This window comes from Delphinus delphis, chromosome 20 (genome assembly GCF_949987515.2).
Source record: "Delphinus delphis chromosome 20, mDelDel1.2, whole genome shotgun sequence".
Lineage (NCBI taxonomy): Eukaryota > Metazoa > Chordata > Mammalia > Artiodactyla > Delphinidae > Delphinus > Delphinus delphis.
The window spans coordinates 40,088,374-40,099,805 of NC_082702.1; the positions used below are offsets into that span (position 1 = coordinate 40,088,374).

Consider the following 11,432-nt stretch of genomic DNA (forward strand, 5'->3'; position numbering starts at 1 on the left):
GATGCTCTGGCCTGGCCACGCACAGCGGGGAGAACAGTGAACCCTCCCTGTCCTCCGTCCCCAACTCCCTTCCTAGTAGGCCAACCTCAGCCGGGAGGTGGGGAGACATGTGGACTCAAGTCCGCCTGAGTGCGCCTTGCTCATCCCAGCCTTAACAAACCAGCGGCCTCCTTCTCCAGCCAGGGAGTCTCAGAAGCCTTCCACAGCCACTCCACCTCAACAGATTTCCAGTCCCTCAGTGGGGAGCAGGGCAGAGACACCCGCCCAGGAGCCGGACCCAGGGTTCTTGTTTGGCCATGACACCCGGGGCAGGACGCGGTCCCTTGGGCAGCCTCCATTTCCCTGACATACAGTGGGGTAACTGAGCCTTTTATCAGCTAGGCAATGCCAGGCTCCAGCTCAGAAGAATCTGGATAACGGGCTGGGTGGGATTCATGTCTCTTCCTGCTGCTTAGACTCCCCAACCAGGTCCCCACCCACCCCTGCCCCTCTGACCCAGCTGGCTATATCTGGGCCCAAACATTAGAATAGTCAAGGCCACACACTAGGGTGGGGCGGCTTCAGGAACCAGCCTCGTATGTTCCTCAACTTCAGGAACGCTTCCTGCTCCTGCAGCCCCCCAATCAAAGGAAACACAGAGTCAACAGCCCTGACCTATCAGGAAATAGTCTTTATTACAAAAATCTGCATGTAAACAAATAGCCAGGGCACTGAACAGCCTCCCTCCAGGGCATGCACACCACGGGTGCAGAGAAAGGCAGAGTCCTCTCCCCACTCACAGGCCTGCTCCACAGGCTGGGCTCAGGCTGCTGCGTGGGATGCACATGGGCCTGCACAGGCATCTCTGTGGGCGCAGCCCTTGACGGCCACTGGGAGCCACCTGCTTGGGCCGCACTGTCTCTCTGTCCACGACCATGAGGTGGGGGATACCCAGAGTCTGAGCCAGCCCTGGGGTACCTCGGGCAGTTGGCTGGGCCAGCCCACCAATCTGCCCATCTGTCTGCACAATACAGTGAGTGCCCCAGGACCTAGAGCACGGAGAGGTCGTGGCAGGACTTGGACTTGGCACGCAAGGCCATCTTGCGGCTGTTTCGAGCGACGATGCGGCCCAGGAAGCGCTTCGCCTTCTTGCCAAGGCTCTCTCGCCGCCGAGTACCCGCTTGCCGACGTGCGTTGGCCTCTTTGCTGTCCCTGCGCAAGCGTATCTGGCGCACGACACCCTCAAACAGCGCCTGGACATTGTGGTGCAGCGCAGCCGACGTCTCAATAAACTTGCAGTCAAAGACCACAGCACAGGCCCGGCCCTCTGGTGTGGGTGGGGACAGGCACAAGTCAATAAACAAAGGGTGGGGCGGGGGGTGAGCAGCCCACTCAAACCCTGGCCACCCCATGGCACTACCACATCCCTGGGTCTTCCCCAGAAACACAACGACACCAGCTCCTGTACAGAGGGGCCCAGGCATCACTGGGTCACCCAATTGGCAGAGCGTGCCCACGTTTAAGTAGCTCACAGAGGCCCACAAAAGGAGACCCATTTATGAAATAATTTGAAGTTTGATATTTAAATGGAAGTGCTGTAGTAGTCAACAAAATGAAAACTTTGCTGAACAGCTTAGTGTGTTATGGCTTGATGTTATATCATGATGAATGATGGGTAGAATGGGGGGACATCACCAAGTCACGGTTGGTTCCTCTGCGGGGCTCAGGTCTGGGGGCCACAGAGGATGATGCTGAGTCCAAGAGGGGGGTGCTCCCCAAGGGCAAGGCTACGCTGAGACTGGCCCTGGCCTGGAATCCAGGCTCTGGACTCCTGGCCTGATTCCCTGCACTCTCTTCACCCCTCATATGCCAGGCCAGGGACAAAGAAGACAGAAAAGGAGGGCTCTGAGGTGGCCCAGCTCAGCGTCCAGCAACCTTCACCTCCCCTAGCTCATTTGGTCCTTTCCCCAGCACTCAGGTCTTTGGGAGTCCTGTGGGAGGGCAGAAGCTCTCCCCCATCTTCCTGAGTTTTCTTCCTAAACATTTTTAGCCACTGATGATCCCCAGGGACTCGAGCTGAGTCAAGACTGAGTGCACCACAGCCCAGCCAGGATCTCCCTCCCTTTCTGACCCACTCCCTGCTCACCATCCAAGGAGACCTCACGAGAGCGCACCAGGTCGCTCTTGTTGCCCACTAGGATGATGGGCACGTCGTCTGTCTGCCGCGCCCTCCGCAGCTGGACCCGAAGCTCTGAGGCCTTCTCAAAGCTGTCCTTGTCCGTCACTGAATACACGATGACGTATGCATCTCCCATGGCCATGCAGTGGCCAGGTAGCCAGCGGCCCCCATCCTAGGGAACACAGACACATATTTACCCAATAGTCCTCACGCCCCAGCTACAAGGCTGTCACTCCCAGCAGGTCCCTACCCCCAGCTCACCCCTCCCACCCTGTCCTGGTCTCAGCCTGCATCTTACCTGCTCCCAAATGTCATAGACCATGAGCGCTGCCTCTTCTCCATCCACCATGATGGAGCGATCATACGTGTGCCCTAGGTAGGAGACCAGTAGTCAGGTTACCTGCTGGCTGCCAAGAGGCCCCCTCCTCCAATACACCAGGTTTCCTGTTCTGGCCACACCCTTCAACTCCTCCCCAGAGCCCTCCTAACCTTCTCCTCCACTGATGGCTGCTGTGTAGCAACAGAAGTGACAGGGCTTAGAAATGGGGGGTTGGAGGGCACGGTGTGCCTGGCCCCCACCTAGGCACCCCTTCCCCAAGCTAGCAATGTCCTGGGTAGCCACTCCTGTGCTCCCTGCCCTCCTGTAGCCTGAGACCCAGGGTGGTTCTGACCACAGTGGCCTGAGTTAGAACAGACATCCCCTGGGGACCTTGGTTACCTAGGTCTCCTCTCCTAGAAACTCCCTCTGGCTGGGTTCTTGCCCGTCCTGGCAGGGAGGGATATCCTGTCCCAGACTACAGAGTAATTAATCGTATGCCCTTCTACTCTAAGCACTTCTTTCCCTACTAAGGGCTGGGGTACCTTCTCCCTTAGTTTCCCCATCTGTGAAAGGCGTAGGTAGAGGCAGATTCTCAAAGTGTCTTCAGAATCCCGCTGTTACCTGCTGCTTTTAATCCTGGTCCCCAGACCTGTAGCTCCCAGTCCTAACCCTGTGCTCGCCCCTCCCTTGAACAGTCCCTCCCAGCCCCTCACCTGCGGCCTCTGCTTCAGGCCCGTCCTCTATACCACCGAAGATGCGCGCCAGAGCACTCTTGCCGACGCCAGGCGCCCCCAGCAGCAGCACCTTGTAAATGCTCTCGTCTGAATCGCTGCCTCCTGAGCTGAGCGAGTCGGAGGAGCCCTCGGGCCAGTCCAGCCTCGGACCCTGGGCCCCAGTCCCAGCCTCGGCCGTTGTCAGAGCTCCCGGAGCCAGCGCCGCCTGCAGGTCGCGCTCGTCCACAGGCATGCTCCGGCGGTGCAGCGGGGGCGCCGGGCCCCAGGGTGTGCTGCCCCGACGGCGCTCGCGCTCCCGGCCCCCACCGCGGCTCCCGCCCGCTCCGCTGCCGCCGCCGTTCAGAGTCATCGCGTCGGACGCCGTCTGGGGAACGGGAATCCAGATGGCCGCGTGAGCCGCGGTGGAGATGGAGTGGGAAGCTGGACCCGGGACGCGCCTGCCCGACCACGGGTCAAGAAAGATGCTCGGGGCCCAGGACATGCCGCAGAAGGTCCTTGCGCCCTGACTTGTGACCCATCCTCCTGACTCGTTCATCCTAGACGGTGAGACCACCCCCACCCTGCTCTGCCAGGACACTCACCCAGTCACACACGGACGCGGTCAGGACTAGGTAAGTCCCGGGCTCGGATACAATCCACTCGCAGACCCAGGCTCGGACACTCGACGCTGTCGCAGCCGCTGCCTTCTCGGTCCGCACTGGGTCCGGGCTCCAGAGCCGCCTATTTAAGCCTCTGCCCGCCCCCGCCGCCACCCCCGCGCTCGCCCAGGACTGCGCTGTCCGGGGGCTGACGTGTCCGTCCCCCTCTCCCGAGGGGGATTCCCCGCCCTCCTCCTAGAACCTCACACCCACCCAGCCCCCGCTTCACCCGCCAGGGCGGGGCAGGGGCAGACTCCGCAGACAACAGCCCGGTCTGAGTGTGTGTGTGTGTGTGTGTGTGTGTGTGTGTGTGTGTGTGTGTGTGTGTGTGTGTGTGTGTGTGTGTGTGTGTGTGTGTGTGTGTGTGTGTGTGTGTGTGGCGGCGGGGGGGGGCGGGGGGGAGGGGGGGCAGGTAAGGAGGGAAAAGGGAGAAGGAAAGGGAGCACGTGAATGGTGCGGAGGAGGGCGATGTAGGTGGAGGGTGCCACCACGGGTGGGGGCCAGGGGGAAAGCCCCGACCAGCCAAGTGCGCCAAGTCCCCACTAGGGCAGAATTGAGGTCTGGCCCTTTAAAAGTGATTTCTCCTTTCCCTCTCTCCCAGTCCTGGCCTGTCGCCCAAGCAAGTAGACCAGTTACAGGTCGGACAGACTTCACCCTTCACTGCCCATGTCACCCATTCCCCACCCACTGGTATTTAGGGGCCCTAAATCCAGGCTTCTAGCCTCAGCACCAGGTCCTTCCCCACTCGCATCCCTGCCCTTGGCAGTTGGAGATTCCACCTGATGAGCCTGCCCTTCAGGATGAGGGTTAGTGACACCTGAGCCCCTGGGGGCCCTTGGAGAGCTGGGGGAGGGGGCGAGGAAGGGAGGCCCGCTGGCAGTGTGGTGCAGGTAGAGGGACAGCTTGAACCTTGGGGAGGGAATACAGGCCCAGAGAAGGAAAAGGATGAAGTCAGCACCACCTCCCCCTCAGCGCCCTCCAGGCAGCTGCCTGTAACTCTGCTAAAAATACCTGGCCCTGGTCATTCTGCTCCTGGCCTGGAGGTTGCCCAAAGTTGGGGAAATCCTGGCAGACAGGTGTCAGATGCCAGCAGGAGCGGATAGGGGTGAGACTAGACCAGAGTCGGGTCCAGCTCCAGCCACTCTAAGAGTCTGCAATGTCTCCTTCCTTCCCTTTAGTCTCAGACTGCGCCTGCAGTTCAGGGCACACACAGGGCCTGGAGGTTCAGACTCCCATTCAGAAGGGGCATGGTTGTAGAGTAGGGATGGGGTCAGCGGGGTGGGGCATAGTTGTAGAGTAGGGATGGGGTCAGCGGGGTGGGGCATAGTTGTAGAGTAGGGATGGGGTCAGCGGGGTGGGGGTTTAGCCACCACTTGGTGCTACCACTATCCAGAGATCAGCCCCTCCTCAACCCAGGGAGGGTGCTGGGGCACAGAGGGGAGGAGATGTAATGGGGAGGCTTGGGCTCTAGTCCTGAATCTGCCTCCAGGCTCCTGGGTCTTGCCTCCCTCCCAGCCTCAGGGTGGCCAGCTGTAAACTGCCTTACTCATGTTTGGGGTGTGTGGAGACTGGGAACAGGCACGCTGTGAGGTACTTTGTGACAGGGACTCGCTATTAGAGTGACGTATGATTGTGACGAGTGTGGTGGGGGTGGGGGGCACCCATTCAGGGCTCAGGTGACATCACGGAGGGATGGATCCTAGTGGGCTGCTGTAGGTTGTCATGGAGACCTGGGTCAGGTCTGTCTGACTGCTGCATCAGTTTCCTTGGCAACATCTGAGAGGGCCTTGGAATGAGGAGGGCCTGGTTAAGAGGGTTCATGCAGGCCCCTCTGGTACTTGAGGTCCTCAAAGTTAGACAAGGCCTGGACTGAGGGGTGATCTATCTATTTGTGTTCTTCACATGGCCTGGGGGGTCTTGGAGGCCTGGGCAATCCCATGTTGGCTCTAGCTTCCTGGACGAGATCCAGAGGGAAGAGGGAGTCATGGGTTAAGCCTTCTGTTAAAGAACGAAAGTCTTGGGACTTCCCTGGCAGTCCAGTGGTTAAGACCTTGCGCTTCCTGTGCAGGGGGCACGGGTTCGATCCCCAATTGGGGAACTAAGATCCCACAGGCCGTGTGGCACGGCCAAAAAATTAAAAAACAACAAAGCAAAACAAAAGGAACAAAAGTCTTAAGAGCCAGCAAACTACTTCCCATCAGGAACGCTGCTGGGCTGCTTATGGCCCCTCCTAACCACCTTACACATGACCTTGCTGCTGACAAGAGCCCCTGGATGTCCAACAGAGGGTGGGTGTGGAGGGTAGCTGTGGTCCTTCCAAGCAGGGAGCCATGCAAGGAATTAGGGCTGGGTTTCCCCTCTGATAATCTAAGCTCTTGACCTCAGCAATGTTTCCTCATTGCCAAGGGAACTGCATCCACATTGGGCCACTCAGGCCCCAAGCATTCTGCAACAGGCCAGACCCATCACAAGCATCGGTATGGCCAGGGGCCCGGGGAACCGTACCAGGACATGACCTTGAAACACCCCCATTCCCACCTCCTGGTCCTCTCAGTTCTCTGGGCTGAGCTTGGCTGCCCAGAAGGAGCAAACTGAGGCTTGAATACCCCTAGGATAGCCCAGCCTCCGAATCCCAGCTCTGCACCTCACTAGCTGTTTCACCCCTGCCCATTTAGCTTGGCCGAGCCTCAGTTCCCGCTTGTGTAGAACAGGGATAATGTCTTCATGGGGGTTGTTATAAGATATAAATAACACAAAATGCAGAGGTAAGGTGGTTGGCACATGTCTAGCCTATAGTAATATCTCGATATGAACACTTTTATTATCACCCATAGTTGGACAGGACAGGTTGAGTGAATCCCTGGGTCCTCTCCTGCTTCTTCTTTCCTGCTTCTGCTCCATTCTCTCCAGAATGGTGGTCTGCCCAGGAGAGGGGCAGATGCAGATACCTCTCCCCTCTCCCCCATACCCACCTTTTCTCTGTGGGACCCCATGCCCTTCCCCTTCTCTCGGGTAGCAAAATGCTGCAAAGGCAACTTGGCTGGATTTCAATATTCCCGGCCGTCCTTACACCACAGCTCCCATGCCCCAGTTCTTCTGTTCTAAGTCTCAATTCATTCATTCCACTGACCTGTACTGAATACCTACTACTGTGTGCCAGGCCCTTGTGCTTTGGGAATGAGGATGAGCAAAAATGGACATAGCTGGGCCTGTTCGTACATGTCATCTAATCTCTGGGTCCGTCTCACTCAGCTATGATTTGTTGTTCCCATTTTGTAGACATGGTAACCGAGGCCTGAGAAGTCACAGGCCAGAAACAGCACAGCCACACACCCCTGGTGCAGGGCTTCAGGGACCTAAAACTTCACCCCACCCCTCCCACCCCCATGTTCTCAGACAGCAGCTGGGATTCCAGAAAGTTCCCCGGGCACTAGCCCAGGATTCACAAATGGTGTCCCTGCAGGCAGCCGTGGGCCACGCACAGATGAGTCAAGACTGACAAGGGGACAATCTGATATGCCAGCTGGATACGAGCAGCTTGATGACCCTCGTCCACCGTGGCCTGGCTGCCAGGAGAGTCAGCTGAATGACTCAGTGACACCTGCCTCCCCCGTGACCTCCCACCCCCAGGTGAACACAGACACCACAGACACCTAGACACAGCGGGCTGTCAGTGCAGAAGTACACACGTCGTAAAGCCTACAGCTGGGTATTGGTGGTTGGGGAGGCTCCCTGGGGCCTGCGGGGCCCCGGGGGGCCTCCTGCCTCTCTGGAGCACTGAGCTTCTTCATCTGTGGAAATGGGAGGTACTCTGCCTGGAAGATCACCTGAAATGGTCCCAGATCCATTTTAAATCTCCAGAGCAGTCGTAAGCTATTGTGTCTCCCCACATGACACATGAAGAAACTGGGTGACATGGGTCGATGGCTTCACCCCTCTGAGCAGCCAGATCTCGGTCACTAGGTGGCGAAGCTACTCCCGCCTGCAAGTGGGGGTTGGAGGTGGGCGTAGGCCCCTCCAGCTAGGCAACAGCACCCCCTGCCAGCTGAGCAGTACCTGCTGACCAGCTGAGGTTCCTCTACTCCCTAACTGGAGGTCTTGGGGAGTCAGTTACTTATTCTAGATTCTTCTTTCCTCATCTGCAGAACAGAGATGATAAAGAGCAGCAGCGGCCACACAGGGCTGGCCTGAGGACTGACGGACTAGATAGTATATATAAAACCTTTGGCCAATGCCCACTCTCAGGACAGGTCCAATGTCGTCAGAAGGCCCCCAAGAACAGACTTGCCAAGCGGCCAGGGTCCCTGCTGAGGCCTCTGCCCACCAGGTGGGCAAGTCTTCTTAATATCCGCATTTTTCCTCGAAGAAGGAAATGCAGGCAGGGGATTGTGACATTAGGACTCCTGACTGGCTGATCCAAGGCCTAAGCCCCACCGTCTATCCTGGTGACCAACTGTGCTCGGCGAGGCAGAGGCCCCAGACCTGAGCACCTGGGGTGCCACACGTTTCCCAGGCTGCTGGTGGAGACAGTGCTTCCGATGGCTTTCAGCAGAGAGATCTGCTGGCACTGCCCTGACCAGGGGACCAAACTGATCATCACCAACAGTGGGGACAAGCTGGTATCTCACAGCTACTGGTGGATGCTAAGGATACATACACACTCCTGGGCAAGGTTCTCACTAGTCAACTCAAACCTGAACTCAACCAACTTCTAGTTTACAACAGCAGACAAAACAACAAATCAGACTGTGGGACTTCTCCAGGACAACTCACTTGGGCTTTTCAAAATAGTCAGTGTCAAGAAAGATTAAAAGGTAGGGAGGCAGGGAGACAGTTCTAGAAGAGGCTAAAGAGAGATGACAACCAAATGCAATACACGAAACTTGACTGGAGCCTGACTTAAAAAACAACTATGAATGACGTTTTGGGAGAAATTCATACATGCCTGGATATTAGATATTAGTGTCAGAGAATTGTTCATTTAGGGGCCAAATAACAGTACTGTGGTTACAGGCTTATTCTTAGGAGACACAGGATGAAGTACCGAGAAGTGAAGGGTCATGTGTCTGCAGCTTACTTTCAAGTATATTTATATTCTACACACACATAAATAGAACCAAAGTTGCAACATGTTAACAACTGTTAAATCTAGGTGGTGGGTATACAAAAGTGTTCACTACAATATTCTTTCAATTTTTTGGCATACTTGCAACTTTTCCTAATCAAACCATTGGGAGAAATTTAAAAAATGAACCAAACCTCATCGACCCAGCCTGTATAGGCACTCACTACCACCCCTACCCCAAACCCGGAGTGACCCCCACTGAGATGAAAGACTCTCAAGCATGCTGGGAAATGAATATAAATTAAGGGTTTATTACAAAATGCAAAATGTTAGTTTCTTATTGTCAGTGGTTCAAGAAAACAAGGCCATGAGCCCTGCGTGGGGCTGGGAGCAAAAATTCAGGCTCAGGAGCGGGCTGATAGGCACTGGTTCACAACCTCCAGCAGGTGGGTGTTCTCTAGGGCGGCTGCCACCCGCTCTTTATCCGCAAGCTGCTTGTTCACTGGGTGGAAAGAAGAGAGTGGTGAAATATATTTATACCCCCACCAACAAAGCCCTCCTGTCGCCGCCTTCCCAGGATCCCAAACCTTGGTCAGGCTACCCCAACCACCTGAGCCCACACCTACCCTACCTTCTTGTGACCCCTTCCCACCTGGCCACTCATGTCTGCTTCCTATACTATAAAGCCTGACAACCCTGGTCCTGTGTACTTAGGAGAGGGAGAGGGCAGGAGTGGGAGAACATGGTAAACACAGGACACTCAAGTCAGGCCAGCTTAGGTCTAGGCTGCCACCTCCACTGGGGAGTCACCCACCTACTGCCAAACCCCCAACCGTCCCCCTAATCTTGCCCTACAGACCACCATGGCAAGCGGGGAGCCTCCGGACTAATGCCTCAACACCAGCCCATACTTACCTGCATGCTCCGAGGCATGGGTCCCTGGTGTAATGTGCACGTCCAGCTGGGAGGGAGATAGGTGGGGCCTGAGCACTCACACACCTGGCTACCCCCTTTTCCCCTCTCCCCACTCACCACCTCCATTTGATCCTTCTTCCTAATCATGCCTCTGGACTCCGGCCCTTCCATTACACCCCAAACCCACTCACAGCCATTCCATCTCTACCCAAAGGACTGGTCAATTGCTGCTGACTTAAAGGCCCACCTGCGTCCCATCCCTGCTCCAAACTTATCTACAGCTCCCTACTGCCCTTCCTGCCACACTCCTCACTACTTTTCTGCACTTTCCAGCTTGGGTCTTTAGTCTTGTCCCATCCAACTGGAAAGCCTCCTCCCAGTTTCATCTCTGCTAGCTGGGATCCTTCCAGATCTCACTCGGATGTTCAAGTTCATGCTCTCCATGTCCTCCTCAGTAGCAGACATTCATGCCTGCCCCACCCCCAGGGCTCAGTTCCACCTTACCTTGAAACGCTGGGGAAGGGATCGCAGAAGCTTGACTTTGATGGACAGGCCAATAAGTGTGGCCATACTGCAGTGCGGAATGGTGGGTGTGAAGGCCACGGCCACTGTGCTTTCGGGGTCGCTCACCTGGTTGGAGAGGTGGGATGTTAGGAGTCATGGCCCGTCCAGCCCATTGACCCTCTTCTTAGTTTGTTGCTTCAGGTAAGTCATCTAATCAGTATGCGTCTCAGTCTCCTCATCCATAAAATGGGCACACACACACACACACACACACACACACACACACACACCCGTTCCAAAGATCCCCTGAGGAGTCCGTGAGCTGAGAGAACGCCAGGCCCCTGGTGCACAGCTGAGCCCTTCTCACTCTCCCGAGCAAGTCGCTCCCCTGGACGCTGCGAGTGACTCACCTGAACCCGGACTTGCTCTACTACGTTCAATTCTTCCAGCGTCAGTGGATGCTCCGGGTCATTGATGGAGCGAATCAGATGTGGCAAGTGAAGGAAAGGGGACTCTGCGCCTCTGCCCACTCAGAACCCCCCTCCGGGACTGCCCGGCCCTACTACAGCTCCACCGACTACTGGACATCACTTCATCCCACCACCTCCCAGGCCCCCGCGAACCCGCCCGCGCCCGGCAGCGGCGGATATCGAAGATCTCGCGCGCGTCGATGCTGTCTGGAACCTGCTCGTCCTCCTCGCCCGCGGTCACTGGCCGCTCCCCAGAGCGCTCGTAGATGAGGGGGTTCGCGTTCTCGAGGAGGCCGCCCCCCATCCCGCCGCCGCCCACCATCACGGAACTGCTGCCGGCAACTGCAGGCGGGCGCTTCCGCTCCTACGGTGCATTTCCGGGGAACGGGAAGGGGGCGTGGCGTGGCGTGGCGACGGGGTAACGCGAGGGACACCCGGCCCTGCTGGTATGCCGCCTGCGGTTTGGGTGGGGCGGCTGCCTCAGCGCGCTCTCTACGCGGATCCGAGAAAATGCCGAGCGCTCCAACAAAGACACAGAGAAGGGACCACGGTGTGCGAACCGGGAGGGTGCCTGGCGCCGCAGGCCAAGGCTAGGGCACTATAGACCCGTCTTGAGATTGAGCCAGGCG

General features: G+C 57.1%; 2 protein-coding genes across 2 annotated transcripts; both read right to left on the reverse strand.

The window, feature by feature from the left end:
- Nucleotides 1-653: 653 nt before the first annotated feature.
- RRAD (RRAD, Ras related glycolysis inhibitor and calcium channel regulator) lies at nucleotides 654-3,896 on the reverse strand. Its single transcript, XM_059999182.1, has 5 exons — nucleotides 3,793-3,896; nucleotides 3,191-3,575; nucleotides 2,457-2,530; nucleotides 2,126-2,330; nucleotides 654-1,306 (listed from the first exon to the last, which is right to left on the reverse strand). Exons 2-5 carry the CDS (start codon nucleotides 3,558-3,560, stop codon nucleotides 1,029-1,031), a joined length of 927 nt encoding a protein of 308 aa, XP_059855165.1. The 5' UTR covers nucleotides 3,561-3,575; nucleotides 3,793-3,896; the 3' UTR covers nucleotides 654-1,028.
- A 4,984-nt stretch (nucleotides 3,897-8,880) lies between these two features.
- On the reverse strand, nucleotides 8,881-11,202 carry CIAO2B (cytosolic iron-sulfur assembly component 2B). The gene is made up of 5 exons (XM_059998961.1): nucleotides 10,982-11,202; nucleotides 10,744-10,821; nucleotides 10,334-10,459; nucleotides 9,830-9,875; nucleotides 8,881-9,416 (listed from the first exon to the last, which is right to left on the reverse strand). The coding sequence occupies exons 1-5, from the start codon at nucleotides 11,123-11,125 to the stop codon at nucleotides 9,319-9,321; spliced, it is 492 nt and encodes a 163-aa protein (XP_059854944.1). The 5' UTR covers nucleotides 11,126-11,202; the 3' UTR covers nucleotides 8,881-9,318.
- Between the last annotated feature and the right edge of the window lie 230 nt (nucleotides 11,203-11,432).

What these genes read in the sequence shown, in the direction of transcription:
- CIAO2B (XM_059998961.1), bottom strand. Translation starts at nt 11,125, where the DNA reads ATGGTGGGCGGCGGCGGGATGGGGGGCGGCCTCCTCGAGAACGCGAAC. An exon ending in TAGAGCAAGTCCGGGTTCAG is followed by an intron (nt 10,460 to 10,743) that starts GTGAGTCACTCG and finishes CTCTCCAACCAG; the next exon opens with GTGAGCGACCCCGAAAGCAC. An exon ending in CCCTTCCCCAGCGTTTCAAG is followed by an intron (nt 9,876 to 10,333) that starts GTAAGGTGGAAC and finishes TCTCCCTCCCAG; the next exon opens with CTGGACGTGCACATTACACC.
- RRAD (XM_059999182.1), bottom strand. Translation starts at nt 3,560, where the DNA reads ATGACTCTGAACGGCGGCGGCAGCGGAGCGGGCGGGAGCCGCGGTGGG. An exon ending in TCTATGACATTTGGGAGCAG is followed by an intron (nt 2,331 to 2,456) that starts GTAAGATGCAGG and finishes TGTGTTCCCTAG; the next exon opens with GATGGGGGCCGCTGGCTACC. An exon ending in TCGTGAGGTCTCCTTGGATG is followed by an intron (nt 1,307 to 2,125) that starts GTGAGCAGGGAG and finishes CACCCACACCAG; the next exon opens with AGGGCCGGGCCTGTGCTGTG.